Consider the following 16,981-nt stretch of genomic DNA (forward strand, 5'->3'; position numbering starts at 1 on the left):
GCCCAGAAACCTGCTGCCACTGTTCCGGCGGATCCCAGAAGATGTTCCCAGCAATTCCAGGAGTTTTGGGGTTTATGTTGTAATTTTTGAATTGTATTTTAGAACATGTAAAAAATGATGAATGAGGTGAGCATAGTAAAAAGTATTGTGTGAGGGTGTGTGTTTTTTTTTGTATTTTCTTTTTTTACATTAAGTGTTTTAATTAACTTGAATATGGTTAAATATTTGTAGGAGAAATAAAATCATATTGTATTTCTTATGAAAATATAAGAATATAAAAACACGTTTTTATTTATATTTTAAGATTTAATAATTAATTTATTAAAGCTTTAAAAATTTAATTAATATTTTAAATTTGCAAATTATATTAAACTACAAAGTAGTTTATTTCAGATAGAGTGCAAATATCTTTGCTAGCTACAATTAATCTTTTATTTTTGTTTTTGATTTTCTTATAACGACTAGTAAATTCAGGTTTTCTAATAACTTTCAGTGATATACTTTTCTAATAACTTTCAGTGATATACTAAATGATGATTTTTAAAGAACAAATTAAGCAAACATAACTGAAAATTACCGAATCGCTGCGCGCGGGGATGTGCGACAAGATGGATCAGGAAATATGAAACTCACCTACTCTGGAGGTGATCCTGTTGAGTTCTATTCAAGTCAATCTTCTACAGCCAATATAACAGCTATTTTAGAAGATTCAGGCAATTTTGTTCTCAAAGATGAAAATTCTAGCAGCCAACAGTTCTTATGGCAAAGCTTTGACTTTCCTACTGACACATTTTTGCCTGGAATGAAGTTAGGGATCGATCGTAGGACTGGCCAAAACTGGTCCCTCGTGTCGTGGTTGAGCGACATAGTCCCAACACCAGCTGGTGCTTTCACTTTTGAATGGGATACTAATGGAACGGAGCTGGTCATTAAGCGGCGAGATGTAATTTATTGGACTAGTTGACCATTGAGGAGCAATACTAGTTTCGAAAACTTTTATCTGAATTTAGGGAAAGAAGTTGATTTCAGTTTTATTAATGTTTCTAAGGCAGAAGAGGATTACTTTATGTTCACAGTTTCTGCAAATCAATATGCTCCTCAGGATCAAAGGAATTTTTCAATGTGGCAGTTGAGATCTGATGGGAGCGTAGTAGATCTAACTACTAGTCGAACATTTGGGGGCCCAGAATGTAAAGGAAATAACACAGATGCTGGTTGCGAGAGGTGGTCAGGACCGACATGCAGGAGCAATTGGAACAGTTTTGAATTGAGATCAGGTTACTTTTTTGAAACAGTTCCTAGGAAGGTCGACTATAATTCTAGTCTTAGCACTAGTGATTGCAAGGACATCTGCTGGAAAAATTGTACATGTGTTGGTGTTACTCCCATAGCCAATAATGCCAACAATACTGGATGCGTGTTTTGGTATGGAAGCTTTACACAAGGCCTGACTGGAAATAACATTCAACACTACATCATTGTTGATCAAGGCTCTTCAGGTTAGGTGTTCTTTCGTTTTCTGGTTACCAATTTATAACCCAACAACGTAATTAATTTTAAATAAATTGCCATTGGATGTACGGAAAATGAATTGGATATGGATTATTTTAGCTTCCGTGGGAGTTGTTTCATTGACGGGGCTCGCGGGACTCTTGTTGTATCGGAGAAGGAGAAGACATGGAGGTAACATTTTCGAAATAACATATTTTTTATATGCACTAAGACTTGTTGAATTCTGTGATTTACTTAATCATATCAATCTGAGCAGAGAAGTACCTATTTGAGTTGCTGACAATGGATGCAACGAACGACACGCTTGAACTCGAAAATGACGGAAACAAGGGCCATAATTTGAAGGTATTCAGTGCTGCAACAATCATGGCTGCTACAAATTCCTTTTCTGCAGAGAATAAGCTTGGACAAGGTGGTTTTGGACCAGTTTACAAGGTAGTCTAGTTAAAAATTACTTAACGAACCTTGTTAATTTTGTATCTCAGACCAAGTATTGAGTTGAGAGCTGTTTTACTTCAGGGGACATTGCCGGATGGGCGAGAGATAGCTGTAAAAAGACTGTCAAAAAGTTCAGGACAAGGGCTGGTGGAATTCAAAAACGAGCTTATACTCATAGCTAAATTGCAACACATGAATCTTGTCAGACTCGTAGGATGCTGCATTCAAGGGGAAGAGAAAATGTTAGTGTACGAATACATGCCTAATAAAAGCTTAGATTCATTTATATTCGGTAAGTTAATTATGCCATCATACTATAAAGTGAATGGATCTCGGTTTTTGCAAGGTTTTGGACTCGGATGAATAACATTGCTGGCATATTCACTGTTCTGTTCTGTTTTGAATGCAGATGAATAAAAAAGGGAGCTGCTAGACTGGAAGAAACGTTTCGAGATTATCGAAGGCATTGCTCAAGGCCTACTTTACCTTCATAAGTACTCGAGATTGAGGATAATTCATAGAGATTTGAAGGCTGGCAACATACTACTTGATGAAAATCTGAACCCCAAAATTTCTGATTTTGGCATGGCAAGAATTTTTAAGATTAATGATTTACAAGCAAATACAAACCAAATTGTTGGAACACGTGCGTATACATTTACAGTTCTATGATTCATTACTCTTTAAGTGCTTAAAAATAACATAACATTAAGTTTTTCCATCCAGTGGATATATGTCCCCTGAGTATGTCATGGAGGGCATCTTCTCTGTGAAATCCGATGTCTTCAGTTTTGGAGTTTTACTGCTGGAAATTGTGAGTGGTAGAAAGATCCATGGCCACCTTCAAATAGACGGCCGCCCTCTTAATCTTGTGGGATATGTAAGTTCATTTCATGCAACCTCAAAAATTATACATTGCTAGCTGCATAAGCTTAATTTTAACATTAAACGTAAACTTGGTTCCAATACTAAAAGAATTTTGCTCTAAAGACCAATTATTGAGATGCATTCATGTGGGCTTGCTATGTGTAGAAGACAATGCAGTGGATAGGCCGATTATGTCAGATGTTATATCAATGCTAACAAGTGAAGCACAATTAACTCTTCCCAAACAGCCTGCATTTTCCAGTGCAAGAAGTATTGTGGAAGAAAAGAGCCTCAGCAAGCGGGCAGAGATTGGTACTTCCATAAATTATGTATCTCTGTCAACCATGGATGCGAGATAGAGGTTAATTAGAGCGTTAGATGGTTTATTTCTCCTCAAATTTTGTTTGTCATGTCTTATTGGAGCAGACACATTCAACATCAGTATTTTGCTTTTTCAATGATTAGTCTTTTTTGGTGCTCTCAAAATTTAAGTTTCATTCGGAATATGCTTAGAAATTCTTAACAAACAAGGTTGTATTTCATATTATATGTACCATTATTTGTTATGATATCTAATAAAATAATGAAGAGAATTAGCTAGCGTGTATATATATTAATTGTTAGAGAATAATATAAATCATATTTTAGGACTTCACCTAACAGTTTAAGTTTTTGAGTTGAATTGGTTATTTGACATGTTATCAGAGCCTTAATAACCAATTGGTCACGAGTTCAAATCTTACAACTCCTATTTTATTTGATAAAAATTAAGCACAGACATGGCTTGTGCAAGTTTCAAGCCCAAAGTGCTTTCACTTGAGGGGTGTGTTAGAGAATAATATAAATCATATGTTGGAACCTCACTTAACAGCTTAAGCTTTTGGATTGAATTGGTTCTTTGACATTGATAATATCCCAAAATGAAAAATATGTTAAAAAAGAGGACTTTTTCCATTATTTTTCACTAATAATAATAATAATAGTCACTAATAATAATATTAGTATCGTCAGTGCAGAGTAAAAAAAAAAGATTTTGTCCAATATCATTGATGAAACAATCCAAAAAATCCAATTCAATTAATTAGAACCAATTAATTATATGAAGTTCTTGGTTCTTTGACATAGATGATATCCCAAAATGAAAAATATGTTAAAAAAAAAAGGCTATTTACACAATGAACACATTGAAAAATTCTGTATATTCAGTTTTTTTATTATGTTTTGAAGTTTAAGATTGGATGCTTATTCTTATGATTTTTTTATTTTTTTCCTTGAATCTTTTATGAAAGTTTTATTGTTTTTAGTTTCACCCTTCAATCCAAATTTATAGTGTTTTTTTTTTTTTTTTTTTGTCTTTGTTGTTTTGATTTTTATCCTTTTGTTAATGTTTTTATCCTTTTTATTTTAACCCTTACGATGTTTTCATATATAGTGCCTTCAGTCTTGATGCAACCATATTATTCAATAGTTTCACCCATATTTAACTAGTGTTTTGCCTATGTTTTATATATAAAATGCCTTGATATTATTTGTTTTATGTTTTGAAGGCACTTTTGGATGAAAGATGCAAAAAGAAGTAAATTGGAGATAATTAGCAGATTTGACCTTCAGTCGATGTTTTGTACAGAGCATGAGCTCTAGAGGTTGAAATGAAGTGATTCCAGTGGCATTAAAAAGCTAACATCCATACCTTTCTGTACATCTAAGGCAAGAAAATAAAATAAGGAAGAGCTTGGAAATCGCATCCTTCAAAGTCAAATCTCACAATCTGCCAGTGTTGACCTTCAGTCATTCCAACTTGAATATCTAGAGCTACAGAAGTCCAATTGATGCAAACGCAATTTTTTTGGATTCATGACTCAAATATCTATAAACGCTCCAAATTTCAGCCAAAACCGATGTCATATGAGGGAGATATGAGTTTTCAAAGATGACATCTGAATTCTGCCAGCAAACAGGTTTCGTGAAGAAACGAGTCCAAATTACGTTCCGATGCATCTAAACCAATATCCAAGTTTTTATTTCAGTAATTTAGCTCCTCTAAGTCAAATCTTGAAGATTTCATGCAAGGTTATTTCTCCTTTTTTAGGAAAATAGTTATTGAAGTATTTAAATGTAAACAGTCTACTTAATGGAGGACTATTTTGTAAAATAGAGACCTAGGGTTTCCTAAGATATAAAAAGAATGAGAGAAGAGAAAGGAGGCAGCCAGCCAAGAAGAGAAAAACACTCCCTTCCTCTAAGAAACCCTAAATTATGCATTTTTCCTTTTTTTTTATTAGTTGTTCAACAAACATGCAAGGCTAAACACTTTTTCTTGGTTGCAAGAACACGGAAACCTTCGGATTTCAAGAACTGTGAGATTTATTTTACCTTTTCTTTTCAGTTTATATGATGAATATGTTTGTTCTCCTATGCTTATTTTTCCTATGATTGTTTATTTTAATTGCTAGAGCGGACTCTAAGTTATTATTGTAGACAATCTATTGCTAAGTTTGATATCAAAACCGGAGTTGTGGTATATGAACTTGTGAAGCAACTGAGTTTAATAATTGTGGCGGATCTACGTTATTAATCTTAGGGAGAACATTCAATCAAATCAAACATAGACTGCATACAGTAATGTTTTTTTGATTAATCAACTTATCTAGTTCTTAAGGCTGCTATTAAATTAAATTACTAGTGCGGACACTGTGGTTGTTTGATGGTTAGGGTTAGTTATACGGCGGATCCGTTAACTAACCAATGTTAAGAAGAGATAAATATTCAGAATATAAATTGATATTTCGTTTCCATGATCAGTTCTGATTTCTGTAGGTGGATGTGTACTTGTGACCAAGGTTTGTTCTCTTGATAATTTTCTGATTTTATTAAATTTTGTTTGATAGTTTTCTGTTTTCTTTTGCTTTAACCTAGATAACGTCCAAACCCCCCCCCCCAAATTGCATATCATCTAGCATAAAAATCTGACTTGAACTTCCTCGTGGGATCGACCTCTTGCTTGCTCTATACTATCTTGTGTGTTGTGTTTGAAGCTAGGGTAATTAATTTGTGCGACCGCGACATCGCAACAAGTCTTATAACCTACGTCATGGTTTAAAAAGTTAACAATAATTGAATTTTTTTTTGTCTTATTTTTTTATTTTCATTTTTTTAATTTTTCTTTCTATGAAATTATCCTATTCTCATTTAATTTTTACTTTGTTAACAAATAAGATCATTGAGATGTTTTTGGAATATTGTGAAGATATATTTTCATAATATTAGCAAGCGTTCGTCTTTTGAATTAAATTATTGTTTTTTTTTCGCTTTGTTTTTTTTCAATATATTATTTTCTAATGATATTATTAAATTAACAGAGTTTATTAAACTCACATGAGCCAATTACCTGAATATTATATTTTTTAATTTTTAAAAAATATTTATCATTTTTTAATATTTTTTATGCCAAAACAAAGATGGGACCGTGGCGTAGTGCAGGCTACCTAACTAGTATAAACACTAAATAAGATAGTAAAACATTGTAGAGAAAGACACGAAATAGTGTGGATTGAAATAATGTTGACCTTTTTGCCATTCTCAATAAAAAATAATGGCCTCGATGATGGGGTAATATGGTTTTTCCCACATGATCCATTGATCAATACCAAATTGATCGGGATAAATTGGTTTTTACACATTTAATTACATCCATTGATAAGGAAAAAAATTTAACACAATAAAATTACTTAGTTATTCTTAAAAGAAAAAAAATATCAAATTGACATCGAGGACTTCATCTTTTTCTTTTTTAAGCACAATTAAATGACAAAATAACCTTTAGAATAAAAAAATTATTAAGCTAGCATGCAAGGGCTTTTTTTAATTTTCAACTTGGTTTTTGGTTATAATCAAATTGAAAGAGGAAAAATTTGGTATTTTAATAAATATAAATATTATTTAAAAAAAATGATTGGCGCGTGCGGGTGGGAGACCCCTGCACCATTCGAGCGGGCACATTAGGCATCTTCTAGTGGCCGAATGGTGGCTTCCCAGGCGGCATTTGAATCATCTTGGATGCTCCTCTATTCCTAGGTGGTGCGTGTGAAAATCAGACTTTTAGTTTGGCGTCGACAACTTTTTCTCTTTTTTTCCCCTTTTTTTTCCCTCTTGATTTTTATGTCTGCCCCTTTAATTTTTCAAAGCAATTATTCAACTTGGTTTTTTTTCAAATTTTATCCTCAATATTTTTATTAATATTTATTTTATTGGAAATAATTTATAATTAAAATTAATTGTTTTAATTTTATCCTCCAATTTTTTTAATCGATAATATTTGGTCCCCAATTCTTTTGATTGTTATTTTTTTGTTTTTTAATCATTTACTTGATTTATCTTATGTTTCAATTTCATCCCTCTTTTTTTTTATTTCATTTAATTTTCATACCAGTTTTAGTCCTCATTCTTTTGATTGTTTTTTTTTCATTTTCCTAGTTTATTTTATTTTTCAATATTGTCCTTCATTGTTTGATTTTATTTAATTTTTATACCAAATTTGGTTCTCATTCTTTTGATTGTCATGTCTAGTTTTTAAATTTTGGATGATTAAGATTTTGCTTCGTGATTTTCTCAGATTTGCCTTGTATGAGGTGACCCGGTCTCATGACTCAAGTCATAGGTTTCGAAGATTAGCTCGATTTGACTTCGGTCTTTTTTTAAAATTTTATCATTCAAGATTAGGTTGTTGGGCCTTAAGCTTTGTGATTTTTATCATTTTCTTTTCTATAGGATTATCTCGATCTCATATCCTAGGTCACATATTAGTCGAGTTAACTCGTTAACTCGAGGTTTTTTTATTTTCTTAATTGATTTTTTTTACTTTTGTGTTTCATTATTTAGTTTTATTGAGAGTTAAACTCCATTGTTTTATTCAATTTCTTTTGTACGGAGTTGTCCTGACCTCACAAACAGGCTGTGAATTGGACATGTTGATTCAAGTCAGTTTTTTTTATCCTTTTTAAAAATAGATTTGTTTTGAATTCGTCTTTCAGCCTTTCATTTGCTGGTAATTGAGCTTCTTTTTTTTTTCCTCTTTATGAGGCTATTTCATTCTCATTCAATTTATGCTTTGTTATTAAATAAGATTGTTGAGTTCTTTTAAAAATATTTAGAGGGTGTCATTCAATTTAGCATTCTTTTAATTTTCATTGGCTTTTTTATCAATCATATTATGAAATTAACCAAGATTATCGAATACATTCGAATTAATGACATGGGTCGCAAATTTGTTTTGCTCTTTTAAAAACGCTATCATTTTCAGAGTAATGTTTTTATATTAAGAAAAAATTGACCTATTGCATGACATAACACATACCACGTATCTAATCTCATCTAATTATTAACATACTAAACATAAAAATACTAGCTAAACACATATCATGAATTATACTTGGTACTCTAAAAAGATAAGATTCTTGACTTTACTTGTCTTTACTTTTGAATCTTTTTAATAACTTAATTGCTTTATAAAAAAAAACTTAATTGAAAATAATATCTAACTTGGCCATTTCATACTTCTATTTTTGTCACCATCTACAATTTCATTTCTCATGTAAAATTTAAATTTCTTAAGGTGTGTAGATGTATTTGTTTTCTTAGAAATTAACCATAAATTTATTTAGGCTAATTTTTGTATACCTAGACTAAGCTCTTTTTAAATCAAGTCTTAAATAAGCTATTCACATTTTTATTGATATATTTATATAAAAAAATATTTTTACAGCATTTTATAAAATTTGAACCAAAATTATAAATATGAGAAGCAAATTTACTTGTCAAACTACTCTTATGGCACACAATACATTGAGGGTACAAAAAATTTAGTGTTAAAAAAGAATGTCAAGAGGCTAAAAGTGTTTTTAAAAAAAGTATAAAAAATAAGTCATGATTTTTATCATATACTCAGCTGGGTTGAATAAACTTGTCTTACCTAATAAGATGACAAAAAAAAAAATAGGTAACGACATCAGATCAATCAATCTAAGAAAAAAAAAAGTGCTCATGATAAAAAAAAACATTTATTTGAAGGAAAAAAACAAAAAAAAATCTAATCAAGCGTGGTAGAAAAAAATTCGGAAAGAAAAGGAAAAAATGACCTAAGTTGTTGCACGTGTACAACATTATGGCGATCATCCTTCTTAATCAGGATTTTTTATATGAGAAGAAAGAACAAGGAATTCTTATCCTTTATTGGTTAAAAAGATTTGGAGTTAGCCACCTAGTATTTTAATCATTAAGAACCCTAAATGGTCTTTAAAGCTTGAATAAGAGGACTAGTTGTGTAAAGAGATGATAATATTACCCCTAATACATCCTATCCAAGATAAGCTATATTTTTTATTTGTTTAATTATTACTAAGGTATTATTATGTTTTTTTTCTAATCGTTGGGTTTGTTTATTGGATAAATTACTAAGGTATTAATATGAGAAGCAAATTTACTTGTCAAACTACTCTTATGGCACACAATACATTGAGGGTACAAAAAATTTAGTGTTAAAAAAGAATGTCAAGAGGCTAAAAATGTTTTTTAAAAAAGTAAAAAAAAAAGTCATGATTTTTATCATATACTCAGCTGGGTTGAATAAACTTGTCTTACCTAATAAGATGACAAAAAAAAATAGGTAACGACATCAGATCAATCAATCTAAGAAAAAAAAAAGTGCTCATGATAAAAAAAAAAACATTTATTTAAAGGAAAAAAGTAAAAAAAAATCTAATCGAGCGCGGTAGAAAAAAATTCGGAAAGAAAAGGAAAAAATGACCTAAGTTGTTGCACATGTACAACATTATGGCGATCATCCTTCTTAATCAGGATTTTTTATATGACAAGAAAGAACAAGGAATTCTTATCCTTTATTGGTTAAAAAGATTTGGAGTTAGCCACCTAGTATTTTGATCACTAAGAACCATAAATGGTCTTTAAAGCTTGAATAAGAGGACTAGTTGTGTAAAGAAAGGATAATATTACCCCTAGTACACCCTATCCAAGATAAGCTATATTTTTTATTTGTTTAATTATTACTAAGGTATTATTATGTTTTTTTTCTAATCGTTGGGTTTGTTTATTGGATAAATTAGATCCACCTCTATACAGTGGACCATGACTTTACAAGTTAAGCATAACCATTCTAAAGACGAAACATATTTTTGCATTTGTTTCCTTAAATATTGAAAATACATCTTACGTATAAGTTCATAATCCTTGATATTAAAAATAAAAAAATTAATTTTTTTGATGTTTTGAAATTAGGTCAACTCCTTGTGACTTTAATAAACTTATTATTAAATCTATAATGCGTGCAAAATATAAAAACTGTTTTTTTTTTTTGTATTTTCAAGAATTGCGAAATCATGCAAAGTATTTTATTTTTTATTTTTTGTATTAGAATGCAAACATGATTTTTTTGGATATACTTAGCTATATGCAATTTAAAACATAAATACATTTTTGAAAGAAGGAATTATATATATATATATATATTATTATTAAAAAAATAAAGTTTATTTAATACCAGAAAAAGTTTTATGTGTAAGTTCATAATTTTAAATATTAAATATTAAAGGGTAAAAAAAGTAACATGGAAAATCCAAAATTAATTGCAAAATGGTTCAAAATTTGAAAAATAATTAAAATTAAAATAAGCTGTGTTTGACAAAACATAAAAAATAAAAAATAAATAAAGGCTATGAAAAATAGGTTATGTCGTGTTTGCTAAACACACCTTTAGCTAATAAATGCATACTTAAGACTTGCCTTGAGATCGTGTTTTCCAAACAGGTTTTAAGATTCAAAAAAATCATTTTTTATTTGGTAAATTTTTGTTGGGCCAAACACATCCTTAAGGTTTTTATAGGCTCAGCACAGCCTTATGGGTTGGGTTCCTGGCCTAAACTAGCACAAGCCTGGTACGAAGGAAACGAATGGGTGTAAAGAAAACCAAATAGTCCAACCTTCTTTTTCTTTCAAAACAGAGGAATTTCGGAAACCCAATCGAACAAAAAAAAGCTCTTCACGTTACAAGGATCAAAACCAACATTTTACATGAACCTTACCCATCACTTACATCATTTCCTGCTGCTCAATGTAAAAAAAATGATATTTCATTTGCAAATCCTTGGAAGTCTCATAAGATTTAAAGCAAAGCATTATCCCTACATCATCATCTTGACAAATGGCAGAGATGCAAGCATGAATATGCAAAAACCAACTTTACAGTAGAAAACTTGAACAGGAACAAAAAGAGAAGAAGGAAAAACTATATACCTATGGCAGCTGAGAGGGAGGTTTCTGGTTTGAATGGAAAACTTGAGACCAGCTTGATACCCTCGCTAAACTCACGAGACTGGAAATAATGAATGTTTCTGCTTTGTAATGACAACACTTCGTTTTTCTCCTTGTTACTAACACTTAACTTCTCTTTGGTCCCGACTGTACGCCTGAAGTGCCCTCCCCGTGAGTGAAGTTAAATATATATGGCGTGAAGTGTTTAGGGGGAGCTAACAATGGAGGCTGTGTGGTGTGCACTGGTGTTCAATGATCTGGAGTGGGTGATGGTGGATGTAAAGGTTTTCCAAAACTAGGAACTAGGGTTTGAAATAAGTAACGACAGTGTGGTTATCGGCCCTCCTTTTCAGGCTCTTGCTTTTTTAAGTCACAGCTTAATTATCCTCCCCCACTTTGGTTAATATTTGGTGGGAGTTTTATAGAACAATATTGCTTGAGATGTTTGCATCGGCTATTAAATTGGGAGAGTTTGGACTTCAGTATAGACCAAGCAGTTATAAAGGGTCAAATCTTAATAAATTTCATTGCTTAGTACTCTTTTGAGGGTTCTAGGAATACATCTAAATGCCCACATTTAATCACAACTTCTTCTACTACACTAGATGCGCTAATAGAATAACATCTGATAATCCCTTTTCAGAAATTGTATGTTGATGGCTCTTCTAATGTCAATGGAAGTGGAGATAGGATAATGCTAGTCAGTCCTGGTAAATAAGTCTTTTAAATATGGAGTTCGTTTTGAGTTCCCAACCACGAATAATATGTCAGAGTATAAAGCTCTCCTAGCAATGCAGAGACTCTAAGGGCATACCCACTTGAAGCTCATAATTACTTTGTAGTTAGTGGTTGGTCAATGCCAAGAAATTTATAAAGCTAGAGAACCAACTATACAACAATATCTTTGAAAGGTCCAATCTTATCTCTCTAAGAAAGATGGAGGCAAAAGTATTTTAATCAATCGCATTCCAAGTGAGGATATCCATCGAGTGGATCTCCTGTCTAGCAAGCTCCAATCCTATAGATCTCCTAGATCTCTAAGTTGAAATCTTAGAAAAACCAAGTGTAGGCGAATACGAGCTTGTTGCCGCTCCCATCAGCATTGAGGGAGATTGAAGAACCCCAATTAGGAAATACTTGCTTAATAGGGAATTACCTACAAATATAAATGAAGTTCACCTAAATATGCGAGCAGTTGGGTATTATATATGTTGCATGTGTGTGGCGTTTCGATGATCATTTTTTTAAACCTAGATCTTTATGATGATGGGTGGAAAGAACAATGAATTATTGTCCTTTATCAGTAAAAAAGAATGGAGTCGTCACCTAACAAAATAATTTTTGGTGTTTTTTATAATGTAGATCAAATTCTTATAGCTTTAATAAACTAGTTATTAAATCTAAAATGCATACAAAATATAGAAACTATTTTTATAATTTTTAGTATGCTAAATTATGCAAATATGATTTATTTTTTAGAAACTTGGCCATATATAATTTTAAACTAAAGTTGTATTTTTTGAAAGATAGATTTTTTTTGTTTTTGTGGAAGAAAACATATTTATTTAATATCAAAAAACCTTCTCATGTGATAGGTCACAATTCCAAATATTAAATATAGGAGGGTAAAAAATATGGGGAACTCAAAATTAATTGCAAGAAAATCTTCCAAAACAATTAAAAATTTATTAAAATTAGACTAAAGACCATATTCGGCAAAACATAAAAATATGTTTAATCAAGCTATTTTAACCACAATATAAACTCCACGCAAATTACTAACCAACTTAATAATCCAATAATCAAATAATCAAACATCAAATCTTGTTAATTTCACAAATTGTATTCAAATCGCATACTAATTCAAAAGAATCAACACAAACCCAAGCATAATTCATGCATCAAGATTTAATGTTTAATTATCAATCATAATCCTAAAAATAAACTTCACAACTTAACAAAAATTTTCAAGTTATTTTAAATCAAAAACACACATTGATCATAAATAATAATGTCCAAACTTAAACCCCTCATCATAGCTATGAAATAAGGGGTTTAAGCAGTGCAACATAACTGATGTCCTCATAGATAATATCAATAATGCAGCCACATAGCGAGTTTAAATTTTAAAGCCACCATCTAAGAGAATTTATTTGAATGTGCTATAACAATATAAAAGGTGCAACTATATTCTCAAAGTAACTCCTCACCAGGGTTGAGGGTCTGGTTTTGACGAAGTTAATTGGATTAATTTTAAAAAAATATTTTTTTAATTTGAATTAGTTCTAGTCTTGGTTCAGTTGGGTTTCTACCCGGCTGGGCCGGTTTATAACAGTGCAACAAACTTCAAAAACAGGTTTGAAGTGATCGGGTTAAAAAAAAAAATGAGGCCTAAGAAAGGGAACAAAGGGACCCGGTCCTCGAAAAGGAACACTTTAGAATAGAGTTCGACTTTTGACAAAACTAGCCCAGCCATGACCAACAGACTTGGCGATCCCAGGGAGTTTCTATTTTCAGCAAAATATTTTAGAAATTGGATTTGATTTTTTTTTTTATCAATCCAGATTTGATTAAGTGATCGGATCTTTGGGTTTCTGATTAAGATCTAGAGCTTGTTTGTTTGTGTTTTAAAAATATTTAAAAAAATAATAATTTTTTTTATTTTAAATTAATTTTTTAATATTTTCATATTATTTTGATATTATTAAATTTATTGATATATAGTTAATAATATTATTAAATTTATTTATATATAGTTAATAATATTATTAAATTTATTCAAATCAATAACAGTTTGACTGCTACTGGATCGTTGAGGAGCAATGACAGTTTCGAAAATGTTGACTAGACTTTTAAACAGGTAAAATAGTAAATCTAACAAAAACATCTTTCAAGCTTAAGTTGAATGAACATCACCATGCTTAGCAAGATCAACGTTTAACATGCGTTTGAGATTGTATGACTTAAAATATTTTTTATTTGAAAATTTATTAAAATATTTTTTTTAATATCAACCCATTAAAACATTCTAAAAATAAAAAAAAAATTAATTTTAAAAAAAAAAATTAATTTTTTTATAAAATACGGATTCAATCACCAGTAATTGTATTTTGTGTTCTATTAATAAATCCCATTTATCAGCTCTGGCAAAAAACAAAATCTTAAAATAATAATAAAGTTAGATATTTTATGCAGGTATGAGACTAAGCCTGTCAAAATCCTTGTCCATCAGCTCTATCAACTTTGAAAAGCATAATCGCATTTTTGTAAGGGAGTTGAGCAATACGTGGGAGAATTGCATCATCAGTAATAGAATTTTATCTTCTTTACTGTTTGTTTTTGTATTTTTAAAGTATTTTTAAAAAATTGAATTTTTTGTTTTTATTTTTACTTTAAATTAATATTTTTTGTGTTTTTATATATTTTAATACACTAATATCAAAAATAATTTTTAAAAAATAAAAAAATATTATTTTAATATTTTTAAATAAAATACATTTTAAAAAATAACAATAATCATACTTTCAGATACTCAACTGGTACTAAACAGCTTAGAAGGCGGCAGTTTATTTTATACAAGGTATAAGACTAAGCCTGTCAAAATCCATGTCCATCAACTTTGAAAAGCACAATCGCAATTTTGTCAGCGAGTTGAATAACTTTTGTGGGCGAGGGGGGATTTGATAATCCGAATCAATGAATATAAACTTGAATGAATAGATTTGTTTAGACAGTTATCTTATCTGATAGATAATAGATATCATTAAATCTGATAATATGAATATCTAAAATCGGATGAATAAAATATTTAGATTTTTTTTATTTTCACCCCTAATTTAAGCTGAAAATTAATTCAAGCTTGTATCTACCTTGAATAACATTATTTAATGGAATCAGAACAAAATTAGCGACGATTATACTATGAGGAGAGAAGGAGAGTTCACACAAAAATGGCAAAGACCTATTGCTACCTTCTCTTTGGCCTCTTCTTATACTTTGATGGCACATTTTCTATCCTTTTTCTCTCACTTCAAATGTGGGCATGTTTGTTTGATTGTTCATATCGATTAGTTTTTTTGACTACTCAATTCATCTAAAACCACCCTCATATTTTAACGAATTCCAAATCAAAACCTTTTTCCCTTTAATTTTTTTTTTTTTTGTGTTATGGCCAAACTTCAATAAGGAAAGAAGGTGAGAAGTTGTCTCCCTTCTTAAAAAAATTATTATTCAGTTAACTTATCAACATCAATTATCTATAATTTGATAAGATTTTTAAACAATTTTATTAAAACTCAATTGTCTCAATTTTCTTCTTCTTAGCCGAAATTCACCTAAAAGAAGAAAGTGAGGATTTTTCCTCTCTCTTTGAAAATCCTTACTCATTTCATCTATTAACATTTATAAACCTATATTTTCCCACAATTTCCAACACAATTGCATTAAAACCTTAAATCTCTTAAATCTTTCTCTTCAATCCAAACCTCTGATAAAAAGAGGGAAATAGATTTTATTTTTTCTATTTAAAATTAAACACTTACCCAATCATAATTCATCCTAACATGGTTCAATCTCATAATTAATATCATAAACTCACAATTTCACGTAATCACAATAATTCAATTCCTTAATCAAAACATAAAATTAGAAAAATTAATTACTTGGAGCATGTTTTTTATCACCAGAATCATGTTTTTTTAATTATAATATCGATACTACAAGATTTCACAGTTTTACCGACAGACATATTCCGTCGGTGTGTGATTAGAAGTCCGTCGGTGATTTTTTTACCGACATCATCACCGAAGGATTACGTCTGTCGGCTTTCCCTTCGTCGGTGATTCCCCATTCCATCGCTATATCGATCGAAAAAACAAAAAAACCATTTGCTGATGGTTTTACAGACGGAATTTGCGCGCCAAAAAAAAAGTTTCCCGCTTGAATATACCGACGGATTTTAATTCCGTCGGTGATATCGTGATTGACCGACGGCTACTTTCCGTCGGTAAAATTGTCGGTGAGTGTATGACATACCGACCGAATATATCCGTCTGTAAATTCGTCGGTAAGTGTGGCAGCTACTATCAAATGCCGACGGATTAAGTCCGTCGGGAAAGCTGTCGATGAGTGTTTGAAATACCGACCAAATGTATTCGTCGGTGAATGCTACTGTCAGATGTCGACGTATTAATTCCGTCGGTAAAACCCTTGGTAATAGTTTTTTTTTCTGAATTTGTTTTTAAAAAATTATTTAGAATATATAATATAAAACTATATAAATTAATGGTAATACAAACCAATTATGCAAATAAAATTTATATTAAACATAAAAAAAAAATCAAAGTTAAATAGTATTCATTACAAACTGAATATGTTTAAAAAAAATATTAAATGAAGTTTTAAAGTTAAATAATATTTATTATAAATTAATATAAAGGTGGAGCTGGAGGAGGAGGAAGAGATCCTGGAGGAGGAGGCTGGTGGTTATACGGCCAAAAAGGATTAGGCGCATATGTTCCACTATGTGTTGCCATGTTCATGACCATTTCGCGAAGCTGTTCATAAGCCGCTTTTTGTTGTTCATACTCCGCTTTTTGTTGTGCTTGAGATGCTTTGAATTGCTCAGACTCCGCTCTTTGTTGTGCATGAGACGCTTTGAGTTGTGCGTACTCCGCTGATAGGTGGTCGTATTTGTCGGTGAGCTGAGCCGTGTGTTGCTGCAAGGCCACGAACTTCTTAGATTGGGAGCTCGATATTGATTGGGAGCTCCCAACGGTTGAAACACTACGGGTCGACTGCAAGTTGTCGGCCGTAGTGTTGGAGAGCCCGTAAACCCGTTTTT

The 16,981-nt window shown here is 31.0% G+C and overlaps 1 protein-coding gene across 6 annotated transcripts in view; it reads left to right on the forward strand.

The window, feature by feature from the left end:
- The window catches only part of LOC7491380 (G-type lectin S-receptor-like serine/threonine-protein kinase CES101), a 46,183-nt gene that overhangs the window by 10,727 nt on the left and 18,475 nt on the right, over positions 1-16,981 (forward strand). For all 6 annotated transcript variants that reach the window (XM_052450882.1, XM_052450717.1, XM_052450563.1 and 3 more), the window contains exon 2: positions 1,225-1,499. In XM_052450882.1, the coding sequence (XP_052306842.1) occupies positions 1,225-1,499 (275 nt within the window). The remainder of the gene's footprint in view (positions 1-1,224; positions 1,500-16,981) is intronic.

Source organism: Populus trichocarpa, chromosome 1 (genome assembly GCF_000002775.5).
Source record: "Populus trichocarpa isolate Nisqually-1 chromosome 1, P.trichocarpa_v4.1, whole genome shotgun sequence".
Classification (NCBI taxonomy): Eukaryota; Viridiplantae; Streptophyta; class Magnoliopsida; order Malpighiales; family Salicaceae; genus Populus; species Populus trichocarpa.